The following is a 15,547-nucleotide window of genomic DNA, read 5'->3' as shown; positions in this document are numbered from 1 at the left end:
GGCTCTTCTTTATAATAGAACAATTAATAAATAGAGAAGGAAGGGATAATGGAATTAGAAAAACAAATCACTATTTGACAACCATCATAGTAATACGTCAGTCAGGAAGTACAAGAGGTTTAGGCTAAAAGTCATGGGCAGAAGCTTCAAGATTAGGATATTTACATAAACTCAAAATGCCTCCAGGAAAATGCTAAATTACAAAGGAAATAAAGAGGGACGCTGTCTAGTGGAGACGCCCAGCAGACGCTGCCTTCATAAAGTTCTCAAAGCCAGCACAGGGACACGGAGAAGACAGCCCAGCTCCCACGTTATTCCTGCTAAGGATGCCTCAAGACCTGCCTCCAACCACCAAGAAACATCAAGACACAACCCTGCGATCTGTGTTATGGGCCAACATGCTTCTGAAGCATCCAGGTGGTCGGGAAAGTTCTGGGAGGACAGAGCAACTGCTGCAGCTGATGATGAGAGAATCGAGACACGGCGGCAGAGAGCTGAATGGGACCCTTTTGCGTCAAAGGGCACCAAAGACGCAGCAGTGAATGTGCTGGGGGGGGGGGGACAAAGGGCAGGGCTGGGTCTCTGCAGGGCTGGGTCTGTGGTGCTCCCCAACCCCCGCTCAGGCACCAGGCATGCCCAGAGGCGGCAGCCTCATCCTTGGCGCCCGAAATACAAAGCCCCTTCTCTCTTAGGAATTGCCTAGAAATACAAAACTCTTTGCGAATAAAGAAGAGATTTGTTAAAAATAAATAAATAAATAAGTAAAGGTCATGCAAGCAGCAGGCAGGCCTGGCCCAGACAAGAGCTTCACAAAATGCTGGGAGAGAAAGACAGGGTTCTAGTGTGTGTGGGGGGGCGGGGGGGGCATCGAGGGCGCAGCAGGGAGAGTCTGACAGTGACTCACACCTTCTCCCCCAGGGAAGAGCCTCCTGACTCCCACACAAGGGTTCTGAGCCTGATTCAGACTCAAGGGCTGGCAGTCTTTATTCCCACGAGCCCCTAATGGACATCGGGCGACTCCTTCCATCACGGCGGGAAGGGCTGCAGTCTGGCTACGGCCCCGGCCTGCCAGTGTCGCCCTGTGACTTGGTCACGGGAAGAATGTCTCGGTGGGTGTGGCAGGCCTCTCCGAATGTCTCTTCTTACTGCCGCCCCGACACCCAGACCTTATGCAGTACCGTTTCGGCAGGATTCTGTAACGGGGGCTCCAGAAAACGGGCTTCCTTTCTAGTCCTGCCCATGTATTTCACACGATTAAGATTTTTTTCAGGAAAAAAAATGTTCCTTGGCTTTAACAGATGATAAGAGAGATAGGGAAGCTCCACCCCCACCCCACCCCCAAAAAAAGCTATGAACCTCTGACCAAGGATACTGCTACACTTCCAGCTTTGAATAAGCAAGGCAAAGGCAGTCCCTCCACGGCGCAAAGACTGACAGCCAATTCAGCACCAGGGACAGAGACCGGTCGTTCCTGAGTGGGGCAGACCAGCCAACCCTCAGGTGTGAGGCACCGGACTGGTGCCCAGGGGTAGCATCTCCACCCCAGGGACCTGGTACCTTAACTGGATCGCCACAGGCCAGAACTTCCGGTCATCAAGGACGCCCGGCATCCTGGGGTGGGGTGCCAGGCTCAGCCCCCCACAATTGCTTCCCCAGGTTCCCACAGCCCCCCCGTGTCCGCCATTTGCCCTCTGTACGGACACACTCCAGGGCGTCTCTCGGAACCTGCCCAGAGCACAGTCACCCCCGGGAGTCCTCCCCGACTCACAGTCAGCCTCCTCCAGCCCCCAGGAGCCCCGACTGCACCTTCCTCCCAGAGCAAGTGCTCCAAGTCCCTGCCTGTGGGCCTGGGGGCTCCCTGCGGGCAACCCCGTCCACCCGGAGCCGGGCACAGTGCCGGGGCCTCGAGCCACGGCTGCCGCGACTCCCTGCCAAACTGATGATGAACAGGGCAAGGGAGGAACGCAGGGACCAATATAAATCTTAAGAGCAGAGATTCCTGTGGATATTTTGCATAATGGAAGTCAGAGTGAGTCAACGTCTTCCTAGAAGCAAATTGCTCACCCATGTTAAATAAATGAACTCTTCAGAGCCATTTGGGTCCCATTTCATCAATCACCTATTCCCCTGCGCTGAATCATGCCCCATTAGAATGAAGTCATTTGGCTCCCTCGGCAGAATTGGTGAAGGCCGTGGCGCTGCCTGGCGGGGAGGGGGCGCAGGGGGCAAACTGGCTCGCAGGAGACGCTGACACCCCCACCCCGCGCCTCCCAACAAACAACCCGGGCGAGAGGGCGTTTACCCCACCCCATTTCCCCTCGGAGATATGACAGCCACACAACCGCATGTCGGACTCTGCACTTCCTCCTCCACGGCTCCCCCCACTCCCTGCCTCTCCTGACAACCGACCCCGGACAGCCTCTGCCCTGTGAGCTGGCGGCTGAGGCCACAGGCATCCTGCAAGGCTCTCTCCAAGATGCCCAGGCTGAAAGCAGCACACCGCACAGGGCCGGGTCCCCGGGCGAACCACAGCACCAACAGCCCTGGAGTCCACGACGTTTGCCGAGGAGGCCCAGGGAGCTGCCGAGGCCCCACCTGCCCCAGGACACAGCAATTCCATGCTCCCCTGGAAGCTGAGGGAGCTCCCGGTACATCCCCCCTCCCCCCCAAAAAAACCCCACTCCCTGTGGTTTGCTTCAACTGGATTCTGCAGCCTGCAACCGAAAGCACTCTGGACTAACAGGCGATTTCTAACCCTCTCGGGGGAGTTAAGCGTGTAATTCCCCTCTCTGGGAATGGGGAGTTTCAGAGAGATTAAGTGAACTGTCCAAGGTCAAAGGGCTAATCAGGCGCCGAGCTGGGAGTCCAGCCCCCCAGGCCAGGGCGTTTTTTTTCTACTGCGCTATCGGGGGCGCCTTCCCGACCAGGAGGCACATGGGTGATGCAGAGGCCACAATCTGAAGAGACAGCAGACACGCAGAGCACGGGACGGCTCACTTCTTGGCAATCAGGGCAATTTAGCGGCCTGCTGGATCGAGGGTGTCTATTTCGGTAGCTATGTCACAGCTCAGCAACAAAGGCATTTATTTTAATACTCGGGAAATTCAGCGGCCCCGTCCCAGGCACGGCAAGAGCTGCGCTATAAATCTCGGGGCTGCGGGAAGTTAAATACGGCCAGTGTGTTTCTTACTCTTGTCTTCAATTCCCTGATCATCCAGCATTAATTCTCAGGCTCACACAATGATTAGGAAGAAAACAGACTGGCCACGGCCGATGGAGACATCACCGCCTTAAGTTCTCTGTGGAAATGGGCAGCGGATAAGTCTTAAATCAACACGAAATAGCCCGGGGCCTAGAAGAAGAAAATCCACATTTTCTACAAAGAAAGAACTATAATCTGAAAAGTATACCTTTCTTGGGGGGCTGAGGGCAGAGGCAGAACTGAAAGCTATGACATTTGGAGTCTCTAAAACTGACACCTACAGATAAGATATACAGTTCGTAAATAACAATATTTAATTATTTTGAAAGTATCACTGTCATCCAGTTGTTCATCGATTTACTCGAGCAGGCACCAGTAACGTCTCTATTACACTCAGCCCTGAGATTTTAGCGTCCTCTCCTTACTTGTCTTTCCTAATGATTGGAGGCTCTTTCAGGGTCAGGGGAATGAGACCTATTTTACAGTTTTTGGCATATCAAATATGCCACGGGTAGCTTGCCAGGCTCTGCTGTGCAGGCGGGATACTCTCAGTAGCTTGCCGGGCTCTCTGAGAGGTATATATATATATATATATATATATATATATATATATATATATATATATATATATATCTGTTACTGTATTTTGGATATGAATACGCCACGAGGAACTTGCCAGGCTCTCCCAAATGGGCAATAGACTCTCGGTTGCTTGTCAGGTTCTCTAAAGAGGGAGAACTAGGCTATTAGATGTCTTCCGGGAGCTTGGTTTTAAAGTCTCTGGATGTTGGCCGTCTTGTTTATTTTTTATTTATTATTTATTATGCCAAATAATTATATATATATATTTTTTGCGGGGTGGGTGGGCCATATTGAGCAGTATTCAGGGGTCACTCCTGGTGGGACTTACGGGGCCATGTGAGATTTCAGCAGGTGCCCTCCCGGCTGTACTATGTCTTCAGTTCCTGTGTAATTCTTTATCCACAATTTGTAACTAGTCTTGTGACAGAATTAAAACCTTTGCTAAAACTGTTGGGCATTTTGCACAGAAACTTGAAAGATCACAAGGATCTAGATACAACCACACATCCCGTGAAACAACGTCCTACTTGAGGTTATACAAAGATTGTGCAGCACAGGGGGGGGAAAAAATTAAAATGAAGCGGAGCAAGTACTCCTTAAATGAGTGAGAGGAAGTTTTAAAATACTTCGTCTATTCCATCAATTCATAAGCATTCTGTTCAGCATTTGGACACTTTCTTTACTTGACTGAACTGTGATTCAAAATAGCACATTTCACTCCATGGCTCCAAATCAGTGAAGATCGGTCCACTTCCAACACCGGAAGGGGTGCATTTGGTTTCAAAACGGACAGGCCCTCGTCACAGGTCAGCGCAGCCCCGCAAGTCCGAGTCACAAAACAATCTGCCCCTTGGAATTTAGGGTCAGACCTGCCAAAGTCACTTCAAGTGGCATAGCGGAGTCGCAGAGAGAACCCAAGTTCCTCTCCAGCCCAGCCCCAGGGCCCCACGAGTCTGCTGACACGTACGACCGAGAAGCGGCAGAACACACTTCCACACGAGGTCCGAGTTAGGAAGAGGCCAGGGTTTAGGGCGACCTGATACACAAAGGTGATGGCTGCCACACTGCCCTGTGGACTGGTCACAAAAATAAATAATAAGAAAATGAAAACTAAAGCACACCAGTTGTTCCCTAATCCCTGGTCCTTCTGGTACCTCCATTCAGCTGCCCTGGTACCTCCCAACTGACCCTCCAGCGACTACAGGGTCAGTGCCTGGGCAGCAAGCAGATCTCTGGGACCCGCCTTCGAGCCTCCAGCCCCTGTCCACTCTGACTGCTGGTGGCACACTTGTTAATTACTTGGAGAATCCCGTCAGAAAACCACAAGTCCTGACCAGCGCCATTCATCAGGGAGCTAATTTGCCTCAGCGTTCTCTGTCTTCTGAATGTCCGGACTTCGGACTTCATTAAAGCCAGGTTTGAAAGAACCGAGAGGCTCCTCCGGACTCCTCGCCTTCCCCAGAGCCGGGGGGAGTCTGGCTGCATCTGGAAACCCTGGCCGCTCCTCTCACACCAAGCTTTCGCTCACCCGACAAGCACGCCGGGAGCCCGGCTCCGGGCTAAGCAGTGGCCACAGGCAGGGAGGTCAGTGCCCCACTCACAGGGTGCGAGTCCAGGGCACACACGGGCTCAAGCGAGCCATGCGCCAAAGTGGGTCCCGTGGGGTCGGCCCAGAACTCGATGCTATGACGAGTGGGCCAGCAAAGCACACCCAAGTGGGCCGGGGGAGGGGGGGTAGGGGGGAAGGGCAGAAGAAGAGCCACAGCGAGAGTGAGTGGCATCGTGCGGGATGTGTAGGAGTCGCCGGGGAAACGAGGAAGGAAAAACGCCTTCCGGGCAGATGGACCAGCACATGCCAAGACACAGACCGGAATCTGCAGGAAGTCGCCAGAGCAGAGTGGGTACGGGGGGTGGGGGGGTGAGCAAGTGACAAGGGAGACAGAACTCGGGGGCCCCCTGCTGCTCGGCTTCATGGGGACCCTTTCCCAGCGCTCTGGGAGGGCATGATGCTTGAGGGGGTGACCCCGAGTCTTTCTCACTGAATTTTTTAAGGAACCCAAACAAATCTTAAGGCAGTGCTCATAAGGAGGGAAAGACAAAAAAAAAAAAAAAAAACTGTCCCAAATGCTCCAAGGTAACATATTTTATTCCTCTTAACCACACATTAAAAAGATATTTTATTCCATTTGATAACTGTCAAGTCCTCAAACTCTTAGCCCTCAACCCCACAGGCTAACTATTCGAGGGCAGGCTCAGTGTGCCACTGGCTTGAGCCCTTCTAACCACAGAAGTCATAAAAACAGGAACATCGGGGCCAGAGTGATAGTACAGCGGGTAGGGCACCTGCTTGGCACGTGGCCAACCTGGGTTTGATCGATCCCCGGCATCCCATATGGTCCCAAGCACCGCCAGGAGCAATTCCTGAGGACAGAGCCAGGAGCAGCCCCTAAGCATCATGGGCTGTGACCAAAAAGAAAAAAACAAACAAACAAAAAAAACAAACAAAAAACATCCTGGTGGGGAAAAAAACCACAATGACATTTTTAACAATGAAAAAATTAAATAAAACTTGCACAGTATCATGATTTGGAGAAGCAGAGCAGGAAAGCCGGGCAGAGGGCCAAGTCAACCGCGGGGCGGTCACCCCAAGCTGCCCTCTCGCCCCCAATGGGCAGGGAGCTTGCTGAAGTCCAGGCCCAGCCCCCGGGGTCTGGGTTGAGTCTGGGGTTCCCCTGGTCTGGCTGCAACTTTGAGTCTCTTCCCTCTGCCCCCGCCTGGTGCCACTTCCACTTCTTGGGGGCATACACACCACAAGCGAGCCGGCCCGGTCTCTCGGGAAACAGGACACACCTGCCAGGTGGCCTTCCGGCCCTGGTTTCTAGAGAGCCAGGAGCCAGATCCCCACTCTCACACTGGGGTCTCAACACAAGGAGGGTGGGGGCAGGGAGCGACTCGTGACAGTGCCTGATTCTATAGCTCCCCAAGGGGACCCCCTCCAAGGCAGGATTACAGCCCCTTACTCTGGTCTTGGGGCCAGAATCAGCTCAGAATCCTGTCCTGTTTCAAGTCTGGTGACTCTGGCTAGGTTGGGACCACCCTGCTGGGAATCAAGAAGGACAACCACATTTCTTTCTTAGCACCCCACTGGAATTAATTCCTCATGCCAATTTTTGTGTAAGAAATTAGCGGAGCACAAACAAAAACAGACACTTCTTTGTGAAAGCCCATGGAACTGCAAACAGGAAGAACTAAGGATCAAATAATCAATGTGGGGAACAGGGGGATAGCACAGAGGGCGAGGGGAGGGGTGGCACATGCCTTGCAGGCTTGAGGATCTATCGAGTACAATTTTTGTGTTTTGTTTTGTTTTTTTTTTTTGCTTTTTAGGTCACACCCAGCAGCGATCAGGCTCTGCACTCAGGAATTAATTCCTGGTGGTGCTGGGGGACCATATGGGATGCTGAGAATCGAACCCGGATCAACCATGTGCAAGGCAAATGCCCTCCCCGCTGTACTATTGCTACAGCCCTGAATTCAATTCTTGTACCACCCTGCTGGGTGTGGCACACTGTTGGGTGTGGCACTGGTAACCCCTGGCAATGCCCCTCAGATCCGAGAGAACTGCCAGGGTGGTCCCCTCAAAAACTACAAAACAAATATAGCACTGTAGCACTGTAGCACCGTCATCCCGTTGCTCATCGATTTGCTCGAGCGGGCACCAGCAACATCTCCATTGTGAGACTCATTGTTACTGTTTTTGGCATAACCAATACGCCACGGGTAGCTTGCCAGGCTCTGCCGTGCAGGCGGGATACTCTCGGTAGCTTGCCGGGCTCTCTGAGAGGGACGGAGGAATCGAAGCCAGGTCGGCCGCGTGCAAGGCAAATAAATGCCCTACCTGCTGTGCTATGGCTCCAGTCCACAAAACAAATATAAAATGGAATTTCTAGAATTATCACGAGACAACCGTGCCTGAATTACACTTTACATTTTTTTTTAAAGTTCTGCTATATACCTACACACACTATCAAATAATACTGCCAGATTTAAATGAAAACCAGAAGTCCCCAAGGCTCCCTTTCTCACCTAAGTCCCTCCCTCGGGACAGTCTGTGAACTCTGAGTATTTCTCCTACTATACCCTTCATGTTTCCTATGACATTTCTTAAGAAGTTTTTGGCTTCTTAAGAGGAGATTTTATCTGCTGGTCCCTCCTGTAATCATGAAGGGAACTGCTCTGACATTCACCTGCCCCAACCCCCTTTCTAAGGGTTCCAATAAAGCTGAAGCTTTAATAAACCAATATTCCACATGGACCCTTCCGTGGCCACACAGACACAGCTCGCTGCTCAGCTATCCTGCCCCCAGGATTCCATTGCTAACCAGTCAATGTTGATTTTTTAAAATGAATTTTGTTTTTGTTTCTTATTGCTTGTCCTGGGGCCACATCCGGCTGGGCTCAGGGTTGTCTCCTGACTCTGACTCAGCAGTCCCATCTGGCAGGGGGCAGTGACGCACTCAGGGTGCCGGGGACAAGCCCGGTTGGTCGCGTGCAAGGCAGCACCATCGCTCTGGCTCCGACCCACGCTCGGTTCTGTGCTTTCCTTGGAACAGTTGAGCACTGCTTTGTCCTGTTTATTTACTTCGGAAAACCAAATTATGAACCGAAGAAAATAGTTATCTCCAGGTTTTCTTCAAAAAACTCAAAATAATTCCTCCACATGGCAGCTGATGAGCTTCTTTTCCGTTTCTTGGCAATCCCTCCGGGACAGCCCTCCCTCCGGAGCCAGCCGGCCTCCAGGCCGTGGGTGTGACCCCGGCCAGGTGAGTGCCTGCTTTTCGGAGCCCCTGTCATTCTCTTTTTCCGCTGCTTTCTGAGGGTAGAGAAGCAGCCTCCCGGAGTTTCCTGCAAAGGGCACGCGTGAGGCAGATGATTTTCAGCACCAAGTGTCTGAGAATGCCTTTGCTCTGCTGTACTCCTGCCAACAGCCTGGCAGGATGAATATACAACACTGGCATGGAAATCACTTCTCCCCCAAACTCTGGGCGCGCTGGAATTCTGATGTCAATCTGGGTCTTTGGAAATAACCTGGACTCTCTCTCTCTCTCTCTCTCTCTCTCTCTCTCTCTCTCTCTCACACACACACACACACACACACACACACACACGCTCGCGCGCACACATTCCCTTTCCCTCTCTCTCTCTCCCCCTCTTTCTCTCTCTGTCTGTGTGTCTCTCTCTGTCTCTCTCTTTCCTCCCTGTCTCTCTCTGCTCTCCCCGCCCCCTCCATTTAACCCATGTTCTGGTATCTCAGAATCGTGTCTCGGGGTAAACATCCCCTCTCTCTCACTGTGCTTTCTAAAAGCACAAAAAGCCCTTTCTTCGCTCTGCTTCACCTGTTCTAACATTTTAGGGCTCCTAGTAGTGATATAATGGAACTCTTGAATCAAGACTCTTATTTACTTATCTTTTTTGTCTCCCATCGTTGTGTTTGGTGAATTCTATTTTTCTAGAAAAATTACTCAATTTTATCTTCCAGCTGTCCTAACTCATCCAGGAAACCTTTTATATCAATGGAGTCATACTTCCAGTCTCCACAGGGCGTTCTTTTCCAGTTGTCTTCCTGTATGAGCTCCCGATCATCTTCCTCATGTAAAGATGGGGTCGTGTTGGATTTGTGCAGGCTTTTCTCCTCGCCCTGTTCCTCACGCCCCTGGGCAGCGCTGCTCTCTCTCGCCTGTGCCTTCGCTCCTGGATACGGGGCTCGGGCCACCGTCCGCCGACCTCCACCTTGGAGGGCGAAGTGCTCAGATCTGCTGGAGGACGCCCACTGCCAGCATCTTTCATCCCTGATGGCGGGGAACACTCCCCATCTCCCCCCGAACCCAATCAGGAGGCCTGGGGGAGCAGCGACCTCGCAGGACTGAGTTTTTCTAGTTTTACGCCAAGGGAGAGTAAACCTTCCATGTCCCGTGAGTGGACGGAGCAAGGGCTCGAAACCGGGCTGCACCTCCTGCTTCCGAGGGTGCTGGGCCTCCACCGCCCACTGGCGGTTCTCTGTTTCGCAGAAGCCCGCCGACTTCCGGATGGCCGCTCACCCCAACAGCTGGAGTGGAGGGGAGAAAGCCGGTGCCACGTGGGTACCACTGGAGCCCAGGCAGCTGTCAGCTCTGGGCCACTCACCCCTGGATTTAAGTCTCTGGAGCTAAAGCTCTTGATCCCTCACAGGAAGCAGAGCTAAACACCCGTGGGCCAACCATCGTGGCTGCCTGTACCTCTGAGCTCCATCAAAAATTCACTGCATCAGGGCTGGAGCAGTAGCACAGTGGGTAAGGCATTTGCCTTGCACGCGGCCGACCCGGGTTTGATTCCCAGCATCCCATATGGTCCCCTGAGCACCGCCAGGGGTGATTCCTGAGTGCAGAGCCAGGAGTGAGCCCTGTGCATTGCCAGGTGTAACCCAAAAAGCAAAAAAAAAAAAAAAAAATCACTGCATCTCCAAACAAGAAGGGGGAGATCCCAGGATAAAAGGGAGGTTAAGAGGGAGAGCACGGAGGTGGGAGAGGGCCTGGCAGCACTCTGAGCAAGTGCCCCGACGGCAGGGGGGCTGGGGGCGAGGGGGCGCCCTGCCACTCACTGGTCACGTGACCCAAAGCACTCCCTTCCCTGCTCTGAGCTTCTCCTTCTCCATACTTCCCCCAGCCCACCCCGCCGCAGTGGCCCAGGCCTCAATGCCACAGAGGGGGCTCGAAAACGCTCTGAGAGTCAGCGATGAAGAAAGACTATGGTCACTTTTGCCACCTGGTTCTTAAATAGATATTCCTGCAACAGAGTATGTTAAAAATGAGAAGGTGGGGGAACGTCCATATCAAGTCAGAATTCCAAAGAGAAGAGGAGAAACCGTGCCACCACAAGGGTACCTGAAGCATGAGGTCCTTCTGACGGGCACTTTCCGGGAGGCGCCCCGTATCCTGCTCGGGGTCCGGCAGCTTCTGCTGACCTTCACCCAAAGGGCTCTTGTGCCGCTTCTCCGTGGCTCTCTCTCTTTCCTTGGCCTCACTGCGTAGTTTCTCAACTTCACTTCGGAGGTCCTACACCAGAAGAAAAGGGGAAAGTGGAAATTTACTTGACAGAGATTTCAAGGAACCAGCTTCTCACTTGTTCTCCATCCTGGGGAGAGCTGCCCGCTGCGTGGTATCACAAGAAGGGTTCTCGCTTTCTCCCAGTCACGAGTGAAATCTGGAAAAATCATTGTAGAGATATCTATGTATCATTTATATAGATATCTCTATGTCTATTATGTCACATATCTATGATATCATTTATAAATGATGTATCTATCATATCATTTACCCGGCAGCAAAACCAGACACCATCCAGGGAATGGATGCGGGGAAGAGTATGGGGTGAAAAACACACAATTATAAGTAAGAACAAAACAGGGCCCTGACATAACATGACGCTAAGATATTCTCTAAGTACTTATAGAAATACTGTGAAGACTCTGAGGGTGCACATCGAAATAAGAACAGTCTAGTGCCTAAGTAGATGATTTTCTATTTTAATTTTTTGGAATTTGCACCATCTCTAAATAAGCCTGCACCACTTTCGTGATCAGGGGGCGCAGAGGTGGGGGGAGGCACTCTTGACAAGCGGTGCTCACAAAAGCCTGGAAAGTGCTCGTGTTACGAGGCAGGGAGACAAACAGAAAACAGGCGGGGCTGGGCATTACGGTGACCGAAGTGCGAAACACTGCAAGATGTGCTCCGGGATCCTGAAGCACGAACTTCACCACAGCAAAGGGCTGCCAAGCACCCACTGTCACCGAGCCCAAGTGTCGCCATCCACGTTCCCGGTGGCACACTCTGCAGTGACAGAGGCAAGTGAGGCACGATCCCTAGAAACGCGTCAGAAACACTGTTCAGGCGGGGAGAGCGGAGTGAAGAGACCCCAACCGACACAGCAACGTGGGCATCGCATACCATCCTGAAGCACAAAGGAAATCCAGTGGCTGCTGGAGCAGAGAAGGAACAGAGAAAAAGAGAACAGCGCCCGTTTTTTAGATGTGCCACAAACCAAACACATACTCAGAAACTTCTTTTGGAAATAAAATTCAAACCCCTGAAGCTGGGGTCAAAGAGCAAGCACAGGAGTCGAGGTACAGGCCTTCCACGCAGCTGAGCCCAGCTGGAGCCCGGGCACCAAGTTACCAACTGTCAGTACCTCCAGGCATGCCCGGGTAGACCCCGGCCCAGCGGGGCAAAGCAGCTCAGCATCCTTGGGTCCTGATGCCGAACCACTGGCCCAGGTGCCGAGAACCACTGGGAGGGGCCTCTGGGCCCTGAGCACTGTTTGGGAGGTCCAAAATAAACAAAACAGAAACCGAAAAACTGCGAGCAGGACAAACATAAACTGAACTGTGTACTAAGCTGACTGGCTGGTCCAACAATACGGCTTTATTTATTTCGGTGACTTCCTTGTCACCTCAGAGTCCCCAGAACACTCTGGTGCCTGCGTCGTGTCTGTGCTATTCCTGCCCAACATGTACCATCTGCATCTAGTCAGGAAAGAGATGTCAGACAGGTCCTAAGTGAGGGGCTTCGGAGCCCAGAGCAACAGTTCAGTGGGAAGGGCGTCTGCCGTGCACACGGCTGGCCCGGACTCAATCCCCGGCACCCTAGATGCCCCGACAGCCCCAGCAGCCCAGCGAGTGTGATTCCTGAGTGCAGAGCCAGGAGTCAGCCCTGAGTGCCGCTGGGTGTGATCCAAAAACCAAAACCAACAAAGTGGGAGGCTTTTCCAAAACACTGGTTCGGTCCTCTTCAACAGTCATAGAGAACCAAGACTGACAAAGTTGTCCCTCGTTGAATGAGACTAAGAAGAGAGGGCATGGGGCCAGGATGCAGTGACGGTCCAGTGGGTAGGGTGTTTGCCTTACACGCGGCCCACTGAGTTCAATCCCTGGAATCCCGTGTAGTCCCTCAAGCAATTCCTGTGTGCAGAGCCAAGAATAACTCGGAATGTAGAGCCAGGAGTAACTCCTGAGCATCACTGGGTGTGACCCAAAATGCCAAGAGGGGAAAAAAAGAAAAAGAAGCGATAGGGGCAAATCATCATGTGTAGAATCTTGGACCAGAAAAGAAGCTCGGTTGGAGAAATGGGCAAAACTCAATAGCCTATAGATTCGGTGAGAGTCTCGAGCCCACGCTCATCTCCTGAATCTGGTAAGAGTCCAGCAGGGACTTCCCTTACCGCTATAGGAAGTGGGGTGAAGGCCCAGTGGGAACTGTGTTATCGTCACATCTGTCCTCTCTGAAATTACTTCAGAGTAAAGAGGCTTTAGGATCCGGGGAAGCAGCTGTGGCAGGGCATCCACCTTCGCCGCCAAGAGGGCACACGTTCAACCCCCGGCACCCGCACAACGCTGACAAGTGTGCTCCCAGGCACTGCCTGTGGGACCCCCAGGGCCCCGGCAGCTCCAGCACGGCACCCCCACAGGGAAGAGGCGGGAGAGTGGGGGGGAATGTTTCATGAAAGGGACAGGCCAGCCTGTGCTAAGTCTGCCTCCTGACTCGAACAAACCCAAGTTTCACAAGGATCAGGGAAATCGAGACATTAAGTGGCACTGAATAACTGCCACTGTCACTGTCACTGTCATTCCGTTGCTCTCATCAATTGGTTAGAGCAGGCACCAGTAACGTCTCCATTGTGAGACTTATTGTTACTGTTTTTTGGCATATCCAATACGCCACAGGTAGCTTGCCAGGCTCTGCTGTGCGGGCGAGATACTCTCAGTAGCTTGCCGGGCTCTCCGAGAGGGGCGGAGGAATCGAACTCAGGTCGGCCGCGTAAAAGGCAAACGCCCTACCGCTGTGCTATCGCTCCAGCCAGGCATTGAATAACATTAAATAACACTGAATAAATAACATCAATAACACTGACTATCTCTCCAGCCCGGAAGACAGTAACTTTTCTCAACAACACTGCAGGGGTTCAGTGGAGGTGGGGTACAGGACCCCCACCCCTGGCACCACATGATCCTTGAGCATTTTTGGTGTGGCCAGGGCCAGCCCCCGCCCCAAGCACCACCAAGGAGGCCCCAGAACCCAGGGCCCAGCAGCTCTGCGCCTCAGGCTGCGGGTGGTAGGCTGGAGCACTAGGAATTCTCACCGCCCGCCCCACACAACCCAGAGCACTGCTGGGAGCCCCTCAAGAGAACACTGAAAAAGGACAAACATCGTGTGTCGGGATGACTTGAGCTAAGACGGCCTGTGCCGATGGAGAGGGGCTGACGGCAGGTGCAGCTGCGAGAGACGGTGCCCAAGTTCACGAGTGCTGCGGTGCAGTGGTGGTTCCAGGCTCGGAACACTATTATCTCCTCTCAGGGGGCATCTGAGATTTTCCATAAAAGCAGATTTAAAAAAAAACAAACTCATCACAGATTCAAAACCTGAAATACCAAAACGTGATCATGAATGCTTCAAAATGATGTGACTTTTTTGATCGATTTTTTTAGAAATATTTTAATACTGCGTAGAAACCACATCCACAATGTGGGGGAGAAAAGTAAGCACTTGTAAAGCAATGTTGTGTTGGAAAGAAACAAAGAAACCCTTCAAAAATTAAATGCTTTTTTTTTTTCTTGGGCAAACAGATGATGATAAGACAGCCCTGGACCTTTAATCCAAAACAACTGGACCAAGAACCCATCGTGAATTGTAAATGTCAGTAAATAGAAATTCAATTCTAGAGGGAGCTAAGAAGATTCTTTTTTTATTACACAAATAACACTAAGGCAACATTAACAGAATCCTAAAGTAAAGGATAAAAAAACATGGAGGGGGGGCACAGCAGAGGCGAAAGAGAAAAAAAAAACAAAGCAACAACCATTCCCCCACACAACAAACCAATAAACCCATTCAACTGAGTAAGGACCCAGAGGTTCCTTTGGGTCTTTATTCATTTGCAACTCTAATACAATTTGGGCTGCTGTCTTCCCCCCTTTTACTCTATTCATTCCAATACACACAGCATAACTACCAAGGAAATGATAATGGTAACCATGCACACACATGTACATGCAAAGTCAAGTGTTAAAGTATAAAGTCAAGAGACTTTTTTTTTTTTTGATGTTGTTTGGGGTGGAAGGAGTGGGCCACGCCTGCTGATACTCAGAGGACCCCAGCCGGGAATGGGAGCCAGGGTTGGCCTGACACGAGGTAAGTGGTACTGTGCATCTTTGCAGGGGCGAGAGATACTTCTCAACTACCTCTCTGGCCCTGGCATTTCCCACCGAATCATTGCTGGGTTCCTGAGATTGACAACAGTGTCCCATGGACACATCGCCCTAACACCGCACACCCCCCCAGAGCGCCCACATCTTCCGCCACTGCCCCTGGGCCCCCTATCACCTAGGGGAGAGAGTTCTGTTGATCAACTCTCCGAGGCTGCTGTTGTCTTGGGCCACTGCTACTGCTTTATCTCACTTCAAAAGGCAGGCCACGGACACCCGGCGATGCGCACTGTCATCTTCAGAGCATCCAATTTAGTCAGAGTATCAGAAATCACTGACCTACTTCCTCCAACCCTCTGCTCTGACAGGAAGCTCAGCAAATACCTCTAGGAGTGAAACAAGTTTGGGATTTTTTCCTAAGTTTTGATTTTTTTTTTCAGGCTAAATGCCTGAGTGAAATTAAGAAAAAGGGTATGTTTTGAGAATCTATTCTATAGACCAGCAAACTTTCTTCAAAAAAGACAGGGAGA

The 15,547-nt window shown here is 51.8% G+C and overlaps 1 protein-coding gene across 3 annotated transcripts in view; it reads right to left on the bottom strand.

Annotated features, from left to right (window-relative positions):
• The window catches only part of CDK5RAP2 (CDK5 regulatory subunit associated protein 2), a 185,789-nt gene that overhangs the window by 82,725 nt on the left and 87,517 nt on the right, over positions 1-15,547 (bottom strand). For all 3 annotated transcript variants that reach the window (XM_055143649.1, XM_055143654.1, XM_055143650.1), the window contains exon 13: positions 10,705-10,875. In XM_055143649.1, coding sequence (XP_054999624.1) covers positions 10,705-10,875 — 171 coding nt within the window. The remainder of the gene's footprint in view (positions 1-10,704; positions 10,876-15,547) is intronic.

Source organism: Sorex araneus, chromosome 1 (assembly GCF_027595985.1).
Source record: "Sorex araneus isolate mSorAra2 chromosome 1, mSorAra2.pri, whole genome shotgun sequence".
NCBI classification, from domain to species: Eukaryota; Metazoa; Chordata; class Mammalia; order Eulipotyphla; family Soricidae; genus Sorex; species Sorex araneus.
This window is presented reverse-complemented; position numbering and strand designations above follow the sequence as displayed.